The 21,620-nt window shown below is 50.6% G+C and overlaps 1 protein-coding gene across 1 annotated transcript in view; it reads left to right on the top strand.

The window, feature by feature from the left end:
- Window positions 1-21,620, top strand: part of DDR2 (discoidin domain receptor tyrosine kinase 2) — a 75,347-nt gene that overhangs the window by 23,105 nt on the left and 30,622 nt on the right. Inside the window, exon 2 of the mRNA XM_079761969.1 lies at window positions 2,345-2,445. Within this exon, the coding sequence (XP_079618095.1) occupies window positions 2,364-2,445 (82 nt within the window). The 5' untranslated portion in view covers window positions 2,345-2,363. The remainder of the gene's footprint in view (window positions 1-2,344; window positions 2,446-21,620) is intronic.

The following is a 21,620-nucleotide window of genomic DNA, read 5'->3' as shown; positions in this document are numbered from 1 at the left end:
GGGCGAAAGAGAGCGCTGTGCCTGGGGCATTGCTCCAGGGGTGTGAGGCCACCGAGGCGCTGGGGCTCCCCTTCTGTTAGGACAAAGGCCCCCAGGATCCGCTCCCCTGCCCACCGCTCCCCACGATGCGTCCGAGTGGACCCGGTGCTGCTTCTGCAAATAAAAGACGTTACTCTGACAGCTACGCCTCGAACACACTTCCCTGTGCGTCTAAACCTCCACCGCCATCACCCCGTCCAGCCACCACCTATCCATCTGTCTAAACACCCAGCTGCCGTCCGTCATCGCTCCGTTGCCAGCTATAATCCACCCACCCGCCGCTTTCATCTTCCTGTGATCCATCTCCCTATCAGTCCTCAGCCACCTCGCTCGCTCTGTACGCGCACTCACTGCCGCCACGACGCACAGACACCAACTGTTTGGAGACAGACGGCCGGCCGCCCCCCGCCGCCCCCCGCCGCCGTGTCCCAGGGGTGGGAGCTCCCTAAGAGAAATCTTCCCCAGTTTTGTTATTTACAAAATATTGCACCAACAGTGCTCAAGGGTTCCCCTCTCTCCACACCCTTGCCTACATGTGCCGTCTTTTATTTGTATATTTTGGAACAAAAGCCGACCGAACAGGTCTGAGGCGTTTCTTGTGGTTTGGACTTGCATTTCCTGATGATTAGCGATGCTGAGCATCTGGAATTATCTGCTGGCCATTTCTGTGCCTTCTTTGGAGAAATGTCTGTTTAACTCCTTAGCCTACTTCCCTCGGGTCGTTGGTTTTTATTTTCGGGGTTGGGCTGTGGACGCTTTCACGCGCTCTGGGAAGTCGTCTCTTGCAGACGTTTGGTTCCCAGAGGTTTGCTCCGTCTCAGAGGCTGCTTTTCGCTCTGCTGGTGGCTCCTTCGCGGCAGAAGCTTTTGGTTTGTTTGTTTTTGTTGCCTGTACGTTTGCTGTGATATCAAGTCAGTGCCAAGAACGCTGCCATGCGCTGTTCCCTGTTTCCTTCTGAAAGTCTGACAGTTTCCGGCTTCCGTTCTGAGTCGCGTCCGCGTGGAGCAGGGTGCGGCCAGCCTCCCGCGCCTCGGCGTCCCTGGCTCCTTTCCTGAAGATCACGGGGCCACGGCCTGCATGGGAACAGTAGGAAGACCCTAACAAATAAATACAACAAACCACCGGTGACCCGGCCACCCTGTGCTGGGCATTTGTCCAAAATGACAGCAACGGGGCCTGAGGGCAGCCGGCACACGCGTGTCCCCCGCAGAGCTGCTCACAAAGCCACGCGGTGGGGGCAGCCTGTCCCCGGCGGCGAATGAGGAAGGGCCACGTGTGTGTCCACGCAGCGGGACACTGTTTAGCCTGAAAAAAGGACCGTCTGCAGGGCCCACGGTGGACCTCGCGGGCCTTATGACATGAGCCAGTCACAGAGACTCGTGCCGCCCGCGCCTGCTGTTGGTCCCGACACCGGCCAGCTCCCGGGGGAACGTGGTTGCCAGGTGGTTGCCAGGAGCCGAGGAGACAGAAGGTCCCAGAGAGCTGATGTCCACGTTGTGCATACGGTCCCATCTTTGGCCGTCGGGAATCTTTCCTTGGTTTCTGGGTCCCTTTGACAACCCCCCCCCCCCATTTTGTGGGTGTAGCTTCCTCAACTTCCGACACCGGAAGTCTCCAGGCTCGTCTTGTCCGTCGCCTGCCGAGGCCCAGAGCCGCCCCGGCCAAGGCGCCCCGCTGCCTGTGTTGGCGATGGTGTCAGAGGTCTGCACCGGGAGCTTGCTCATTGCTATTGGGGTGCCATTGCTCCTCACCCTGTCAGCTGACAAGGCGAGGAGACGTCCGTGTGCGTACTACCCGCGTGCATACACGCCCACAAATGCTTCATTAAGGTGGACGTGGTTCGTGCCGATGCCTCCGCTCCGATCCCTCGCCGCTGGTCATTCTGGGGGAACACGCACTTCCCAAGCACCGGCCCAGGCGCCGAGCAGGGCAGGGCTGGCCTCACATTGTTTCAAAGGCAGACAGTGAACATCACGGAATATTTTGTTTGGTTTAATGTTGGCATTAGTATCAGAATTATGAAAATATTGTAAGTGTAAGTTTTACTGTTTCATCACTCACCATTTGGGTAAGTATTCACCTTAGGGCAACTTTGTTTCCTGCCTATAGTATGAGCATCCAGTCCCATGAGCGTGTGAATAACAGTGACTATTGCGTGTCCATTCAGCTCTCAGGGCCTACGGTTTGGAGCTCTCAGTACAGAAACCAACGCGTGGAAGCAGGAGCCTCGGGCACGTGTGCCCTGGTGTCGGCGCTCACTCACACTCTCCTTCTCTCCCGCGCCCTCCCGGGGGCGGCGCTGCAGGTCCCTCGCTGCCTCTGAGATGGCCCCGGCCCCCAGGATGCCCTCGGTGCTGCTCCTGTTGCTGCCCATCTTGAGTTCTGCGAGAGCTCAGGTCAACCCAGGTAACAGCGTCGCTCAGCCGGGCCGGACAGGCAGGCCGACGGGGCAGGCGGGGGGCGGGGGGGTGGGCGTTACAGCAGGAGCAGAGGGGAACCCACGCCCCACTGGGGAGAAGCACGGGGAAACCTATTAGAGTGGGGGTGGGGCAGCAGCCACGGGCCGGCTCAGGCCCGCGCTTTCCCTGGTGGATGTGCGGCAGGTCCTCCTTCCTGCACGCGCGGCGAGCTCAGAAAGCAACGTCTCCGAGGAAGCTTTCAGCCCCCATGTTTTCATTACATGCATTTTACACTTTACATTGACATAGACAATGGTATCACCTGCCTGTTACCACGGTGATGCTGCCTGGCCACCTGGGCAGGGGGTGACAGTCGGGCCTGGATGACCGTTCTCTGAGTTCCTCTTGGTCCCCCACGAACCTGGGGCCAGCTGGCCCTCCCGCCTCCGTGGCCTGGCTCTGAGGACCAGGATGTGCCCCGCAGCTGGTGTGGGTGCATTGCAGTGGAAAGGACTTGGCGGCCAGAGCAGACGCGGGAAAGTGTGGCATCGCCTCGGCCAGCCTGTCATGGGCCCGGCCCGGGGTCAGAGGGCCAGGGCATGGAAACCACTCGGGGTGCGAAGAATCGGGGCTGTGTCCGCATTGGCCGCCGATGCAAACCTAGGAAAGCGAACATGCCAGGAGCTCCCCGGGGGACTCGGCCCGCGCGCCTGGGCCCTCAGCCCCAGGTCAGGAAGCGGCGCCGCGCCCGCGCCCACGGTCCGCGCCTCCTCGGGGCGGTGTTTGCTGGCTGTGCGCTCCGTCAGGCCTTCAGCGCGCGGAGTACAGCGTGCGCCTGGCTCTGCCGTCCGAGTGTCTGATGTCGCCGTGCTGCGTGCAGTGGGGCCTGTCGTGCCGCGTCGTGTTGAGTATCGTGTGTCCGGTCCACGTGGTGGAACGGCATTCCGGTTCGGCCGTTACACGTGAAGCTCCCGTGACCGTGCCGTGCAGCCTTTCGTGGGCGTGTGCGCTCAGTTCTCCTGGGTGTGGCCTCAGAGTGGAATGTCTGGGTTCCGTGTCACCCGTGACCGTTTTTGCACACTGCCGTGGGGTTTTCCCCGACGCCTTTGCCTGTTCACCAGCCGCGCAGCATGAGGCTTCTGCTCTGTCCGCACTAGGACCTGAGAGCGTTTTCATTTTCTTTCCTTTTTATTGAATTTATTGGGCTGACACTGGTTAAAAAATCACACTGGTTTCAGGTGCACAATTCCACAACACACCGTCTGTCCACTGTGCTGTGTGTTCACCGCCCCGTCAAACCTCTGCCATCACCACTCACCCCTGTGCCCCCCTCCCCTCTCCCCCCTCCCCTCTCCCCTCCAGAGCGCAGTTTTACGTTGTTCCCCTCACGTAGCACGAGAGTCACTTGTGAGCATGCTCACCCTTTCTCCTCACAGAAATCCCACCTCCACGGGACGGGCTTTGTGCCGCCAGGAGGGTCATCGACGGCACCTCAAACTCAGAGACGTGCTGAGCGATCCCGCCAGGCCCTGGCTGTGCTGCCGAGAGCCCAGTGTGGGCCTCAGGTCTGAGCGCGGACGCCTTCTCTCCTGTCCTGTTCCCACCGTGGGGTGGGGCGGCTCCTGCCCCACAGACAAACCTGCTGTTGTCATTGTGTTGTTGTCCCTGCTCTGATCTCCAGGAAGAGCCACTGTGAGTGACAGAGGCACGGTGCTTGCCACTGGGTACACCTACGAGACGCGGGCATGAGGGCCTGCACGGCTGAAACGAAGGAGCAGCCTCCGGTCGGAGGCCCGGCTGCGGCGGGAGCAGGAGCGTAACCCTGCAGTCCCCGTTTCTAACGAGTGATCTGTATAGGAACACGGAATCTCTGTGTGTGTTGTGTGTGTATGTGTGTGCACGTGTATGTATGTTTTGTGAGCGCATGCATGTGTATTTGTGTGCGCACATTTGTGGGTATGTGTGTGGTGTGCATTTGTATGTCCACAAGAGTGTGTGTGCGTGTGCATGCACTTGTGTGTGTAGACTTGCCATGGCCTGAGCGGAGCCCTGGGAAGGAGAGACCTCCTGGTTGAACTTCTCTCCAGTGAGTGCTGCCAGACGTGCGGTTGGCTCTTTGCGTGCGTGCTGCTGGCCTCGTCTGCCCTGAGGGTGCCCCGGTGTCCGTCGGCCAGTGAAAGGATGGCTCCATGGAACAACGGAAACGCATCTGCCCTTCAGCCCCTTGACTGCGCCAAACAGGAAAGTGAGAATGCCCGTTCCAGGAGAGGGCCGACGGGCAGTCCCTGAGCCCTTAATGCATTCCCGGAGCCGTCAGCAACTGTGCTCCTCCCTCACCTCCTGAGGCAGGTCGGCACCACCCCAAGTCCCGAGGAGCACTTGGCCCGGCCCACGAGGCAGGGTCCGGTGGGACGGGCTAAGTGCAGAGCTGGGCCTTCCTGACCTCTGTGCTCCGCCTCCTGCAGCCCCCAGCATGGGCTCCAGTGTCTTCTTGCTGAGAGGCGGAGGGTGAGAGGGAGCGAGAGATGAGGGGCCTGGCGAGGTCAGGGGAGCAAAGGAAAGGAGAGCAACTGAGCTAGAACACGTCCCAGAGGCACCAACCGGAAGCGAAGGCGGGAGGCTGTCGCGAGGGGCACCAGGCAGAGGCACGTGGCGTGGCACCGGAGGCAGAGCGCCTGGTGTTTGGATCCTCAGCAGGTGACGGGAGTGTCTGGTCAACAGCTTTGTCTTCGCCTGTGGTAACAAAATGCCACACCATGTTCTCCCTCCCAGGATGCAGGTTCCATTATTTTTTAAAATTAGAGTATTTTATTTTATTTTTAAAATTTTCAATAAATTTATACCCCTTCAGCCATCCCTCACACCCTCCACCTCGGGCCACTGACCATCGGTTCTCTGTCTCTATGAGCTTAGTGTTTTGTGGTGGTGTTTTTTTAGATTGCACATTTAAGAGAAATCATATGGTATTTGTCTTTCTCTGACTTCTTTCATTTAGCATAATACCCACTAGCTCCATCCATGCTGTCACCAATTGTTAGATTCCTCCTTTCCATGGTCTTGTAGCATTCCATCGTGTAAATGTACCACAGCTTTTCAATCCAGTCATCTATTGGTGGGCATTCGGTTGTTTCCCTCTCGTTGCTACTGTAATTATCGCTGCATTAAATCTGTAGATGGCTTTGGGTAGTACAACTATTTAAACAATATTGGTTTTCCCACTCCATGAGCATGGGATATCTTTCCATTCCTTCGTGTCCTCTTCAATGTCTTTCATCCCTGTTGTGTAGTTTTTAACATACAGGTCTTTTCCCTCCTTGGTTAAATCTGTTTGCAGGCACTTTAATTCTTTCCGATACCATGTGAGTGGGCTTCTTTTCTCTCTTTCTCTTGCTGGTGGTTCTCGTCAGTGGGGGTGCAGCAGCGTTTGCGTGTTGACCTTGTCCTGGAGCGGGACGCAGGTTTCTTTTGCCATCACATGTCAGCTGCCCTGGGGCAGGGCGTTCTGAGACGTACACAGGCAGTCGGCCTCCCTCACCCTCTGTCCTCATTGTTGCCAACTTGGTTCTTCTTGTCCCTGAGGCGCACTCTACACAGTGTGGGGGGTGTGTGGGAACGGCAACGTGAAGACACAGGCCCTGTGACCTCCCCACGGCCATGGAAGTCAAGTGGTCTCGGTTCTAGTTCCAGCTCCATCACTATTCAGCTTTGTGACTTCGGGTGAATCTCTGGGCCTCACTATGCTCACCTATAAAATGGGCAGAATAAGCTACTCTGCACTTCTCAGGAAACCAGGTGAGACAGTGGGGGGTCAATGGGCTTTGGAAAGTCACACACAAATATTGAGTGTTGGGATTTGCCACTTTTGGATTTGTGATTTTTTTTAGAGAGGAAGGGGAGGGAGGGAGGGAGGGAGGGAGGGAGGGAGGGAGAGAGAGAGAGAGAGAGAGAGAGAAACATGGATAGGTTGCCTCCTGCATGCGCCCCACCTGGGGGATTGAACCTAAAATCTGGGTATGCGCCCTGACTGGGAATCAAACCCACCACCTTTCGTGTATGGGATGGCTCTCCACCCAGTGGCCAGGGCGGGGGGCGGGAGGGGGGGTTACTTATGGAAGAGGAGGGCATTGAAACACCCGGACAGCGTGAAACAATCGTTCTGTCAAGCGGCTGATGGAGGAGGAAAGCAAAAGACCTCATCAGTGACCACGATGGCCCTTGTAGTTCCGAGAGAGACTCAAGGGACCTTTGGGTGCGTGTGTGTGTGTGTGTGTGGGGGGGGGGGTCCCACCAACCCTGGACTCTGGCCGCCCTAACTGCAAGGGGGCCAGGGCCCTGTGCCAGGCCGAGTGTGTCCCCTGACAGCGGGCTTTTCTGGGGAGAATAGTCTGATTGCTGACTTAGCTCTTGGTCTGACCAGCAGGCCTCAGAGAAGCGTGGATGTGGCAAGATTGGCCACCCAGCGTTTTTTTAAAATGTGTTTTTAGAAATTGATTTTAGAGAGAGAGGAAGGGAGAGGGAGAGAGAGCAACATGCATGTGAGAGAGAAACATCGATTAACTGCCTCCCACATGCACTCCAGCTAGGGATGGAACCCACACCCGGTTATGTGCCCTGACAGGGAATTGAACTGGTGACCTTTGGTGCCTGGAATCATGCCCAACCCACTGAGCCACACAGCCAGGGCAGCCACCCAGGATTTTTTGGTGGTTTGGACACATATACAGTAAAGTAAAAGTTTGACTTTATAAACAGTGAGGTTTTTTTTGGGGGGGTGGGCATTAAGTAGGAGGTGGTGAGCTGTTTAAAAGTCTGTGACTTTCTCCTGCTTCCCAGAGTTTATGACCCGGGCCACTGTCCGTGTGCTGTGGTGACCATGGCTGAGCTCATGACCCCCACCTCCCGCCTCCCTGGTACTTGCTTCCATCAGTAAGGGGTGGGGGTAGGAGGGGCAAAAAGGAAGTCAAGGAGCTCCCATGCTTCTCGGTGTTCTTCTGTAAAAAAGGATCCAAATTATCCACATGGGACATAGCCTCACAAGAGGATAGGAAGCCGAGAGGATCCTGTGGGAATATCATCGATTTACAGGAAAGGGTGGGGATACTGAACCCAGAGGGGCTAGCCAGAGGGGACCTGGAAGTCCTGCAGACCCTGCTGTGGCCCCGCCCCAGCCTCCTGCAGGCCCTGCTGTGGCCCCGCCCCCAGCCTCCTGCAGGCCCTGCTGTGGCCCCGCCCCCAGCCTCCTGCAGGCCCTGCTGTGGCCCCGCCCCCAGCCTCCTGTATCCCTGCTGTGGCCCCGCCCCCAGCCTCCTGTAGGACCTCCTGTGGCCCCGCCCCCAGCCTCCTGCAGACCCTGCTGTGGCCCCGCCCCCAGCCTCCTGTAGGACCTCCTGTGGCCCCGCCCCCAGCCTCCTGTAGGACCTCCTGTGGCCCCGCCCCCAGCCTCCTGCAGACCCTGCTGTGGCCCCGCCCCAGCCTCCTGTAGGACCTCCTGTGGCCCCGTGGCCCCGCCCCCAGCCTCCTATAGGACCTCCTGTGGCCCTGCCCCCAGCCTCCTGCAGGCCCTGCTGTGGCCCCGCCCCCAGCCTCCTGTAGGACCTCCTGTGGCCCCGCCCCCAGCCTCCTGCAGACCCTGCTGTGGCCCCGCCCCAGCCTCCTGCAGGCCCTGCTGTGGCCTCGCCCCCAGCCTCCTGTAGGACCTATTGTGGCCCCGCCCCCAGCCTCCTGCAGGCCCTGCTGTGGCCCCGCCATCCCCCCTGCCCCCTCCCTGCCCCCCCCCACCCCCTGGAGTCAGGACTTGAGGTCTAACAGTGCAGTGTGTCCTAAGCACAAGCGAACTTAAGCAAAGGTCTATCCTGGCGCAGGAGCTTGGCCATGGGGGTGGGTAAGCGCACCATGAGAAAGCTGTGATTTTAATTTGTTTGCTTTTAGGGGGTTAGACCAATATTTAAGACTTCATTACAGCTTTCCTTACTGAGGAATTTGCTCAGTAGTGACAGAGAGCTTTGCTAGGAACTACTAATGCTAACAGCAAGAGCATATACGCTTATTGGTTGTGTTTCATGATTAGATAAAATTGATCCCTAATTTCTCTTATGGGGATGGATCTGAATTTCCCCCTTGAAATGCCAGGAGCAAGAGACTTAGACGTATTTGGACACATGTGAGCACATTTCCCCTTGTTTATAGCCACTGAGATGCCTGGCCTGTGGGCAGCAATTGGCCCGGCGAAGCTGGGGTTCTTCTCTTTAAAATGTGTTTGGATCTTTGACTCTCTCAAGAAGACGTGAGCCCATAGTCGGACCGGCCGACAGTTAAAATGCCCTGTGTTGTCTGGAGCTCCCTCCCTGGTGCGTCTTGAACTCTGATCTTGCTTGGTCAGAACTCAGCTCAGCCTCCCTAAGTGTTTAAGTTGCTGTCTCCACACCCAGCAACTGTGCTGAGTGAGAGAGGCTGCCGCTCTGGAAGCTCGGGGCTTTGTCTCCCGGGACCCTCTGCCTGTGCAGAGCCCGTAGGCCACCCCGTGCCCAAACCGACAAACAGCTGAAGCGGCCGCAGTGGGTCGGTCTCCGGAGTCTGCCCCTCTGCTCTCCCAACCTCACCAAGGATCAGGTGCCCTCAGAGACCATCTGTGGATTTCATCTTCTCCTCTGTTTCTCCTCAAGGGGGCGCTGGTTCCTGCCAGCTCCTCCATCCCACCAAAAACAGGAATAAGAAGCTAACTTGTACCTTGTGGCCATTGTGAGTCAGGCTAACTGATTACCTTTTACTTTTGAATTGGCTACTAGGAGGCTCAGAGCCCAATTTGAGGCCCATCATTAGCAAAACATACGGAACCAAATGCAATGTGTTTTGGATATTAACCTGAAATAAGCTCCCTTTATTATAGTCCCTATTTTTTGTTCCCCTTAGCCCCTCTTTCTTCCCTCCCTCCCTCCCTCCCTCCCTTCCTTCCTTCCTTCCTTCCTTCCTTCCTTCCTTCCTTCCTTCCTTCCTTCCTTCCTTCCCCCCCCCTTCTCTCTCTCTCTCCCTTTTCTTTCTCTCTCTTTCTTCCTTTCTTTTTCTTTCTGTTTTTCTGTCATATCTTATATAACTTTGGAAGCCAACTGCAATCTTTTTTTAGGCTGTGTCAGAGGGAAAATAATTATAAAATAAATAATACCGCCCAGCTGGCATGGCTCAGTGGTTGAGCGTTGACCTATGAACCAGGAAGTCAAGGTTCAATTCCCAGTCAGAGCACATGCCAGGGTTGCAGGCTCGATCCCCAGAGCAGGGAGTGCAGGAGGCAGCCGACCAATAATCCTCTCTCATCATTGATGTTCCTATCTCTCTCTCGCTCTCCCTTCCTCTTTGAAATCAATAAAAAAAGTCTAAAAAATAATACCTAACTTTTATTAAATGACATGTCTCTAAGTAGTTGACACACATTAACTCGTGTGTCACAGCGTTCCTATAACCAAGTTATTACCATTAAACTGCAGGCAACCTTCCAAGGCTTGAGAAGTGGCTGCCATGCCTTCCAGGAGGCCCCCATCTGTTCCCGAGGGCCCCGTTTCTCACGGAGCACCCAGCTCTGTATGACCCCACCAGATCCCCACCCGGCTTGGTACAGACGAGGAAGGCGAGCTCGGAGGCGGCAGTCAGTGCTGAGCGTAGGCGACTCCCCGGCCGCCTGGCCGGCAGCTTCCGTGCTCCGGGCGTCCAGCTGCCACGCCGTGCAGCGCCCTCCTGGCGGCGGGGTGCGTGGTTTCACTGTGCAGCCTCTGACTCCGTGACCAGGGGAGGGGGGCACCTGTCTGACCCCCGTGCAGTGCCTAGACTCCAGGACAGCTCAGGGAGCTCAGAGGGTTATTTCTGGAGAGTTCTGGGTCTTCCAGGAAAACTGTGATCCCAAAGGGCAGTTCCTAAGGGGAGTCTCAAGGCAGGCAACGGGGTCCTGGCAGCACAGCTCCTGTCCCTGGAGCAAACCCTGTCACCGTCCGTGGCCTCGGTAGGACCCCATTGCACGGAGCCTCCCTGATACTGCCCTGGCGAAGCTGCAGGTGGACCTGTGGGGACCTGTTTCAGCTCTTTAACTGGGTCATCCTGTCCTTTCGGGACTTGGAAGAACTAGACAGTGGTAGGCTGGAGTCGACGGGAGCAGACACGGGATCAGGAGACCGGGCCCCGGCCTGGTCACGGAGGCAGCTGCACCCTGGGTAAGCCCGCCCTCCGCTCTGGCTCCAAGAGTGCACTTGGGCCGTCACAGGGGCTTGTCTCCTGGAGGCCCTTCCTGGCTCTGAAGGCTCAGGGCCGCAGGCGTCCTGTGGACCACCGACCGTCTTGAGCGCCCCTCCCGGTCACGCGTGTCCTCCCTGTGCCCAGAGGGGCCTCGTGTGCGCCTGGCGTTTTCCTGGAAGCGCAATAGGACTCGCACTGACGGGAGCCGAGGCCCGGGACTCGCAGCCAAACAGCAAACAGCACGAACAAGCAGCCCTTTGAGGCTTCCACCTTGGCAGCATCGGGTGCCCGTGGCTCCTGGGCAGCTGCTCCTCCAGGCCGGTCCGCCAAGCCCACCGGACGCAGCGCCGGGGATGCGCCCCTGGGCCTGGGCCCGGGCGCTGGTAGTTTTCCACTCTGGGAGCTGGAAGAGGGAGTGGGCTTATCCGTCCAGGAGACGGGCAGCGGAAGCGTCAGGGAAACCACCAACACAGCCCGGCAGCAGAGCCAGGAGCCACGCTCTGCCTGCATGCCAGGCCCCATGCCCCTCGCTGTGCCCCCTCCTGGCTCTGGCTGTGCCCGCATGGGCGCCCAGACAGGCCTTGGGGTCTGAGGAGTGACAGGGTGGGCGTGGGGGCCTCAGGCCTGGCACTTAGCACCTGGCCACTTGGCAGCTCTCACCTTCAGTCTTGGCTGGGTCCCTTCCCCAGAGCAGTTTACCAGACCAGGCAGGCCCGGTGCTGCCGATGAATGCCGCGCCGGTGCCCGGGCCATGGCTCATCCTGGTCCCAGGGCCCCGCCGGGATGCAGGACGCCAACCCCAGCTTGTCCTTCCCTGTGTCCTTCCCCTGCGGCTGAGGGGGCCCTGACTCCCGCGCCCTGCCCGGCTGAGCCTGTGCCTGTGTGAGAACTCTCAGAAGGGGGCCCGGCTGTGACCTGCTTTTCAGGGTTGTTGGGCTATTCTGGGATCTTTGCGTTGCCCTGTGAATTTTGGAATAATTTTGTTTATTTATGCAAAAACGCCCATAAAGGCTGTGGCTGGGTGGCACGGATGTCCTCACAACCCTCCCTGCGCCACCTCCCCGGCGTCGCTCTGGAGCGGCCCAGCAGCTGGTGCGGCGTGTGCACCTGCCGGGCTGCCTCAGTCTGTCCCTGGGTGTCTCACGTCACGTCCCAGGAAGGACAGCGCCCGCCTCTCCTTGGGCCCCTACGCTGTCACCATGATGCCTTTACCGTTGTGTTCATCATTGCTTTTGTTTAAACGGCCACTCACCCCTTAAAGAGAGACAAATAACATGAACTCCTCCTCCTCGGTGTTAGGATGGAATTGCCGTTTTGGACGGGAAGGTTGCTGTCACCGTGTCTGTGGGACTCTGGTCACAGTGGGTCCCTTTTCTCTGGCTGCTGCTAGGTGTTCTCTTTGTGCCCGTTTTTAAGCAATTGGAGGAGGACCCTGTCGTATAGTTTTCTTCTCATAGAGCTTCTTGAGTTTAGACTTTTCATCAAATTTTAAAAAATAAATCTTTATTATTGAAAGTATTACATATGCCCCCCATTGCCCTCTCCACCTCTCCCCGCTTCATCAAATTTTATTCAATTAATTTTCTGTCTCCCTCCCCCCTTTTCCTCAAGGAGCCCACTGATCTGAATCCAGGAGGCCTAGAAATTCCCACATCTTACTGATGTTTTATTTTATTTTTTTAAATTTAATAAATCTTTATTGTTCAGATTATTACAATTGTTCTTCTTTTTTCCCCCATAGCTCCCCTCCACCAGGTTCCTACCCCACCCTCTGCCCTTACCCCCCCCCCCCCACACACACACACACACACTGTCCTCATCCATAGTGTCAGGTCCAGCCTGACGATTGAACCGGGCTGTGAACCGGGCTGAGGTAGGGAGGTGGGATTTGAGAAGAGAAAGAAAGACAGGACAGCGGGATTCGGGAGGTCCACAGCTCTTGAGAAGCTCTGGCAACTTTTATTAGTAATACAGTGCTTTTTATACATAAGACACTAAGCAGGGAATCACTCACAAGGAAAACATTCTTTGTTTCTCTAAAATCACTACTGGAGGGATAAGTTGAAGGACAGGTTTCTTGTTACAATAAATCTCGCTAGTTGGATACATATTTCTTGGTAAGCCATGAAAGTGGCTCTTATCCTACTGATAGCAGTCATATAAACAAACCCTGGGAAAGCTCTGTAGGCAGGGACTGCTCTCGTTATACTGATTAGTTGCCACCCAAACAGGCCTGGGAAATCTGTGCGGGTAGGGTGCCAGCCTTGCTAGCCCCTACAGGTGCAAGGACCGTGTCAGCTTACAGCCCGTTCCCCACAGATCCCCCTTCTCTGTCTTTTAAGCGAAGTTCATGTAGTCCTATTTGCAGGGACCGGATGCTGGATCCAATGGTTCGGAAGCAGACTGGAATTAAGCAGAGAATAACGAGAGCAAGGATAACAATAATTGACAGAGACCAGATAAATGATTGTAATATATGAAAAGACATAGGCTTAGAATTTTATCAAAAATACTAGAGGCCCAGTGCACAAAATTTGTGCACGTGTAAGGTCCATAGGCCTGGCCGGCAATCAGGGCCAATCGGGGTCTTTTGGCTGCTGGCTGGGGCCTTCCTTCGTTCTGCACTGCCCCCTGGTGGTCAGCGCACATCACAGTGAGCAATCGAACTACCGGTCTCCTGATCAAACTCCCGAGGGGACACTTTCCAGGACCCCTTGTGGGATGTCTGACTGCCAGTCGGACATCCCTCTCACAATCCTGGACCGCTGGCTCCTAATCGCTCACCTGCTTGCCTGCCTGGTCACCCCTAACTGCCCCCCACCCCGCCGGCCTGATCGCCCCTCACTGCCTCTGTGTGCCGGCCTGATCGCCCCTAACTGTCCCCCCTGCCAGCCTGGTCGCCCCTAACTGCTCCCCGCTGCCAGCCAGGTTGCCCCCAACTGCCCCCACCCCCACCTGCCTGGTAGCCCCATGCAGCCTGCTTGTTCAGTCGTTTGGTCGTCCCTCACTAACCCCCCTGCCAGCCTAGTCGCCCCACGCAGCCTGCTTGTTCAGTCATTTGGTTGCCCCTCACTAATCCCCCTGCCGGCCTGGTCGTAGGCAGCCATCTTGTGAGGGCGTGAGGGTCAATTTGCATATTACCTCTTTATTATATAGGATTCTGTGCCACTTCGCTAGGAGGCAACAGAGCAGAACCTGTATCATTAATAGCTTGAATCTTTCCATGTAATCTACTGATATCTGTTTTCTAGGCTACTAATAATAAAAGTAAAATTTAAATATCAATAACAAAGCTCTAATATTAAAACAATGCCAATGTAAAGTTAAATTATATACATGTTATCATTTTTAAAACTTGAATGTTAAGAGCAAAACTATGGCTATTAAATAATAATAAAATAATAAGAGAGAAATCAAAACTATGGACATAATAATATTTTTAGCTACTAAATGAAAGAAAGTCTTTTTTGCTGCTGGTGTTCCTGGTGTATATTTACTTAGAGTCTTTTTTTTGCCTGCGTAAAACTTTGCAGAAGACTGGCAGCTAATAGATGCTAGCATGAGCAGGAACATGGTTGAAGAAGTAGCTTCAACTTCTTGCTTTTCCATAATCTGCTGCACTTCAGTTGTTAACTTCTTCAGATGACTCTATGTTGGCACCTCAGTCCCTTGCGTAGCTTTCAGTTTTCTTCTTCTTCTGCTTTGCTGTACTTAGTCCTTTTGAGTGAAGGGTCACAGGAGCTTGTCTGAGTCCATTGCGGTGACACACGTAACTCTCTGGCACCCGAATTGGCTGCATTGCTCCTTCTGGAAAGATATAAAACACAACCTCTTCCCCTTTTTTGTTTTTTAGTAAATGATTGTAAGAGTATGAATGGTTCTTTTTACAATTGAGTGATATTTTTTTGCTAGATATGATTAGGTTTAAGTCTTTGGGGATTTAATTTTAAAGTTGGTATAAGAAGGTGGATAATATACTGAGAACATTGTTTCTAATAAAATATGGAAATTGTTATTGTTAAATAATATTTTAAAGGCTGAAAATTAAATGAAAAATTTTTGTATATTAGTGTGCTTTATAGTAGCTGTTTTAATAATTTTTGCTATATTTATTACATAAGTACTATTACTATATGTTGATGGGCTTCGTAGTAAAATCTGTTAAGGTATAAATAAGAGCTTGTATTTCTACTGAAATATAAAGGGTTTGAAGGACCTTTGTTTTTTGCTCTGTGTTTTCTGCTGTAGTTTGAAGGTTGAGCCTATAGGTAACTAGCTAGCTATATTATAAGTACTTTTATAGTAAGGCTGACTACTAATTTACTTTTAAATTTAATATTTTAATAACAATCTTAGTTTACCCTGTAAATATTAATGGAAAGGATTATTTGTATCCCTGAGAAAGCCCTGAGCATTCCTGGTGTTAGGCTGGATTTAGATATAGGGCAGCTGCTGTTAGCCATGTCTCTGTTATCTGGGTCCCGATCTGAGCTAGGCCAAGTCTCTGTCTGTTACCTGGGTCACGATCCGGGCTGGGCGTGGGAAGCACGAAGCAGCCATGGGGCAGGAGACCTCCCTCAGAAGGGGCTAGAGTTCAGGCCCCTGTAATGTTGGGGGGGTGAGGTTCTGTGCCCCACCTCTGTTGACCCCCAAGTTCTCTCCTGATGGCCCCTCTGTGACTGTGCCTGTCTTAGGTTGTTCCTCCCCTGAGGAATCTTACCCGTCTTTGACTAACCAGCCATCCTCCGGGGCCAAGCAGGGTGATGTGAGGTTCAGTTCTGTCTCCTTGGTAGATTATGCCCCTATGGCCTCCACGCCCAGCACCTGCCTTGGGATCCCCTCGCCTGCTGGCGGGGCCCCGGCATTGATCATTTATCTTGGGGAACCCAGGTTTCTTCTCTAGAGAGGGCCGAGCTCACACCATTGGGAAAGAGACAGATCTATGGTACTAGCCACTATGAGGCTTCAACCTTAGTATGAATAGAGAGCTCAGGCAACAGCTGCGGGCAGTTACATTGTGAGAAGAGGGTCCCTCTTGGTAAAAAGAGCAAGAAGGGCCAATATAGAATGCTCAGGTGCCTTCCCAGGGGGCCCTCTATATAGTGGAAGGGATTAAATCCTTTTATGTCCTTTTAAATTGCTGCCAAACATTCAAAAAATTAGTTTGTAAGTTTGTTTTGGATAAATGTAAAATATGCTGTAGTAAAATATTAAAAAAATATAATGACATTGTAGAATAATATTATGTAAGGATATACTTTGTTCTAGGTATGGCAATTTAATTTTAAATTGGCTGTTAATTTTTTTTTTTTGTATAGACAAGGCCTTAGTAACTTTCTTAGAATACTTAATTAAATTGCTTATAAAGACATTGGCTTTTCTTTAAGCTGAAACCCTTGATTATAATTTAATAAGCTAATATATTTAAGGAATTAAAGTAGGTATCTTTATTTAAAAAGTAAAGAAACTTATTTAGTAAAACTTATAGGTTTAATACTTTATTGGTCTGATCTAAAAGTATGGCTATATTTAAGAAATATATTGTTTTTGCCCTTCTCACAGGTGAAAACCTTTATAATATTTAATATATATGTATAAATAAAAAATCTTAATTTTTATTTGATAAAGCTTTCTATGTGATTTCAAGTATCAATTGGTTTAATTAAAAAAATATATTTCTTTTAAGAGAGAATAGACTTTTGAACATATCGGGGCCCTATGAGATGCTCAAAAATCACTCTTAGTCTTGAAATAACTTGGATGGAAAGATTAAATATATATATGTATATATTTATATATATGCTTTAAAAATTATATACCTAAGTTATCTTAAAGAATATTAATTATATTTAAACTGGATTATAGAATTAATCCTCTTTTTAAAATCAGACCAATAACTAATATATTTTGAATTCCTAATTATTAGAGAAAATACAACATTTTATTTTCTTAAAAATATATTTTTGTATATTAGGTAATATAATTACTATATAATTTCTCCTAATTTAATCTGTACTTTGAATTTTTAGAGCTTGTAAATTGAATATTTTTAGTAGTTCTTAGATTGATGATATTTTATATTTCTAAGAGAAATATAAGACATAATCAATTAATGGCTTTAATTCTGTCCTCTAGATTTTTCTTATGAGGTAAATTTAAACTTTACTTTTTATTTGCTAGTAACTCTGCTGGGGGAAGGGCATCTACCCCTTCCTCTATTAACAAAGGGTATAGTTAATTATCTGGGCTACTTAGATCTTTATAATTAATATATATTTATATTTTAATAATTTCTGAGATTCAAATCCAATTCTAATTATTTTAAAGCATTTATTTTGAATAAATTTCATGACAGATAAATTTACTTATATTCTTGAAGGCTTTAAAAGTCAACCTTTTAACACACTTTATTAGTATTTTAAAAACAGCTCTTTATTATGGAAATGCGAATCTTGTTGCTGGAATTAGCTTGAATTTCTTTTAAGAAGACTTTTTCGCCGTTTCTCTTAGGAAAAATAACCAGTTCTGGGTTTTTAATTTTCTATAGCTTGTGCAGAGAGATTCCAGCTGAAGACAATCTAAATGTCTGAAATCAGACTATGCGTGCATTCTGTCTTACAGCTAAGTTCTCTCCCCACCAGCACAAAAATTCCAGACACATTTCTAAATTTTTAAGGCTTTTTCATGGCGAGAAAGGAAACTTTAAATTTGTATACTGGGAGAGTGGGCATCCATATTGGATCGTCACGTGTCTCTTCCTTCCCCCATATCCTGCTTACTTCAGGGGAAATATTAGTAACGGATCTGGCCAAATTTCTTTTTATGCTTAAAAGAAAGACAGATCTCAAATTTTTTCTTTCTTTTATGCTTTCTGAAGTAATAACTCATACCTAATTTAGCCAAGATTCGCATTTCCCTGTAAGTTCTTTTATAATTCTTAAATGTAACTTTAAGTAATCTTATTTTAAGTAATCTTATTGCGGGAGAGCAGATAGCCCTGCCCTCTCCTGCCACTCCTGGTGTAATCCTTTTATAGTTAAACTGCTTCTACCTAGTAAAAGGCTAAACATCCCTTCAGGAGTGGGTCTATATACCCCAGTAGGGATGGCTTGTGGTCCCAATTCTGGAGTTAATACATATCGCTTTATGGGTCCAAGGTCCAACCCGGCACTTCCGGGGGTTGCTCGGAATAACTCCTGTATCCGTTTTGCTCCTGGGGCAGACTGGATGCTGCGCAGCCAGGTGGCCTTGAGGCGGCACAGGGGCAGGAGGATAAACAGATAGAGCCCCCATTATTTGCCGGGGCTGAGCTGGCCCCTTTCGGGAGTTTCCCGACTGCTGCTGAGGCAAGGGATTTCCCTGGATATCTGCCTTAGATCTACACTCATTTGCCCAATGTTTTCCTCTTTTACATTCAGGGCACAGTCCAGGTTGTTTGGGACCTCTGCCATTTCCTTTATTAACCCCTTTATTAGAGGGACACTGTTTTGCCATGTGTCCTGTTCCTCCACAAGTGAAACACTTGTGTGTTTGACTTTTCCCTGTGCTGAACTGTTGCTGAAGAACTCCCTCAATGGTGGTTCCCTTTAATGCGGCCGCGATGGCAACTCCTTGTATATACGAGGGACCAATATCTGCACAAATGCGGATATAATCTGAGAGATCCCCTTTTCTTTGATAGGGCTGCAATGCAGCTTGACAGGCACCGTTAGCATTTTCATACGCCAACTGCTTGACTATTAACATGCCAGCCTCTCCATCCACCACTACTCGGCCAACAGCCTGTAACAGCCGAGAGACAAAATCCTGATACTTTTCATCTGGCCCTTGAATAATCTTTGAGAGCTCCTCTGTTTTCTGACCAGAGGTGGGAAGCTTTTTCCAGGCTCTGATCCCAGCTCTATTAATTTGTCCATAAGCTTCCAGGGGGTATTGAATTTGATTATGGGTATCAGCATAGGCTCCTTCTCCTACCAGCATTTCATAAGAAATATTAATCTGGGCTGCTCGATTACGAGCAGCTTGCTCCTTAGCCTTTTCATCATATTCTGATTTCCACAAGAGATAATCCCCTTCTGATAAACAGGCTTTGGCAATAGCTCTCCAATCATTAGGTGGGAGAGCCTCTGAGGCTATAGTTTCCAAGATGGTTAAAGTATAAGGAGAAGTGGGCCCATACTGAGCACAGGCTGTTTTTAACTCCTTCAGGGTTTTAAAAGGAAGCGGGTCATAAGTACGCTCACGCTGTCTCGTGTTAGGGTTCACCCGTTCCATAACGGGGAAGGCGTGAATGCCCAAGTCCTCACCAGCCTTTCGTGCCTCCTGCAAAGCCATCTGGAGAGGGGAGAGTGGAACTGGCGCTGCACAGGGCAGCGGAGAGCGGCGGGAACGGCCCCCGCGGCTTCTCTTTTTCTTGCCAAGAAGCTTTAATCTTTCTAAAAATTGTTCTAACACATCTTCCACATCACTACCCTCTTCAGTTCCAGCAGAAAAATAATCTTCCTCCTCTTTTGCCTGAACAACACCTGTATCATCATCTTTTTTAGACCCCTTTTTTGTGACAGTACACTGCTTCTCTTTCTTTCCTGGCTTAAGAGATGGTTGATTATGTTCATGCCTGGGATCTAAACAATCCCGTATCAAATTCCATAAGGAAAATGCATCCTGAATGAATTTTAAAAATTTTTTTACTTGCTTGTCATTAACTTTAGTTCCTTTACTGTTGAGCATAGACTTTAACATTTGCCCATAAAGGGCATTTTCTCTAGATTCTAACTGTCCCATGCTTTACTCCCGACTATCAAAAAAATGCTCCTCCCTTACCTTATCGAGTGCACTCTTTATCGGGAGGAGATCCTCACCTTCTGCTTCCCAAGTCCTCAGGTCCCTGTTCGGGCGCCAATTTGTCAGGTCCAGCCTGACGATTGAACCGGGCTGAGGTAGGGAGGTGGGATTTGAGAAGAGAAAGAAAGACAGGACAGTGGGATTCGGGAGGTCCACAGCTCTTGAGAAGCTCTGGCAACTTTTATTAGTAATACAGTGCTTTTTATACATAAGACACTAAGCAGGGAATCACTCACAAGGAAAACATTCTTTGTTTCTCTAAAATCACTACTGGAGGGATAAGTTGAAGGACAGGTTTCTTGTTACAATAAATCTCACTAGTTGGATACATATTTCTTGGTAAGCCATGAAAGTGGCTCTTATCCTACTGATAGCAGTCATATAAACAAACCCTGGGAAAGCTCTGTAGGCAGGGGTTGCTCTCGTTATACTGATTAGTTGCCATCCAAACAGGCCTGGGAAATCTGTGCGGGTAGGGTGCCAGCCTTGCTAGCCCCTACAGGTGCAAGGACCGTGTCAGCTTACAGCCCGTTCCCCACACCATAGGTGTACGATTTTTGTCCAGTCTCTTCCCGCACCCCCACACCCCTTTTCCCCCAAGAATTGTCAGTCCACTCCCTTTCTATGCCCCTGATTCTATTATATTCACCAGTTAATACTGTTCATCAGATTTTTTATTCCCTTGGTTTTTAGATTCACTTGTTGATAGTTACCTGTTTGTTGTTCATAATTTTTATCTTTATCTTTTTCTTCTTCCTCTTCTTAAAGAATACCTTTCAGCATTTCATATAATACTGGTTTGGTGGTGATGAACTCCTTTAGCTTTTTCTTATCTGTGAAGCTCTTTATCTGACCTTCAATTCTGAATGATAGCTTTGCTGAGTAGAGTAATCTTGGTTGTAGTTTCTTGCTATTCATCACTTTGAATATTTCTTGCCACTCCTGTCTGGCCTGCATAGTTTCCGTTGAGAAATCAGCTGACAATCGTATGGGTGCTCCCTTGTAGGTAACTAACTGTTTTTCTCTTGCTGCTTTTAATATTCTCTCTTTGTCTTTTGCTCTTGGCATTTTAATTATGATGTGTCGTGGTGTGGTCCTCTTTGGATTCCTCTTGTTTGGGGTTCTGTGCGCTTCCTGGACTTGTAAGTCTATTTCTTTCACCAGGTGGGGGAAGTTTTCTGTCACTATTTCTTCAAATAGGTTTTCAGTATCTTGCTCTCTCTCTTCTTCTGGGACCCCCATAATTCTGATGTTGGTACGCTTGAAGTTGTCCCAGAGGCTTCTTACACTATCTTCAAATTTTTGGATTCTTTTTTCTTTTCTGGAGGATTGTTTTTTGCTTCTTTGTATTCCAAATCTTTGACTTGATTCTTGCGATCCTCTAGTCTGCTTTTAGGTCTCTGTATAATATTTTTTATTTTAGTCAGTGTATGCTTAATTTCTAGTTGATCCTTTTTCATATCCTCGAGGGTCTCGTTAAATTTATTGGCCTTTTCTAGGAAATTCTTGAAAAACCTTATAACTGTGGTTTTGAACTCTATATCTAGTCTTTCGCTTTCTTCCATTTCTTTCATTTGTGACCTGTTTCTTTGTCTCCGCATTTTGGCTGCTTCCCTGTGTTGATAGAGTGGTTTTGTGTGCTAGGTGTCCTAGCAGAGCCCAGTGGCTCAGCCTCCCCAGTTACCTGAGGTGGACACTCTTGGTGCACCCCTTTGTGGGCTGTGTGCACAGTCTTGTTGTAGTTAAGCCTAGATTGTTGTTAGTATCACTGGGGGGAGTTGACCTCCAAGCCAATTGGCTGTGAGGATCAGCTGTGTCTCCACTGGGAGAGCTTCTGTGCTCAGCTTGGATGGGGCGGAGTCTCAGGGTGGAGCAGACAGCCTTGGTTTCCCGTCAGCCCCGCCCTAAGTGGCCCCTGTGTCTCAGTGTCCCGCGGCAATGGTTGCACGCACCTCTGAGAGAAGGCTGCTCTCGAGTTTTGCCCGCTGCCAGACAGTCCAGTTTCTCCATGAATGAGTCTGATACCCAAAGTCTCACCTGGAACTGGATTTCAGTGCAGTTGGGAGGTTTTGTTTCCCTCCCGAGCGAGAAGGCTAGCAGCGCGCTTGCTGCCCGCCCTCT

The sequence above is a fragment of the Cnephaeus nilssonii genome (assembly GCF_951640355.1).
Source record: "Cnephaeus nilssonii genome assembly, chromosome: 21".
Classification (NCBI taxonomy): domain Eukaryota; kingdom Metazoa; phylum Chordata; class Mammalia; order Chiroptera; family Vespertilionidae; genus Cnephaeus; species Cnephaeus nilssonii.
This window is presented reverse-complemented; position numbering and strand designations above follow the sequence as displayed.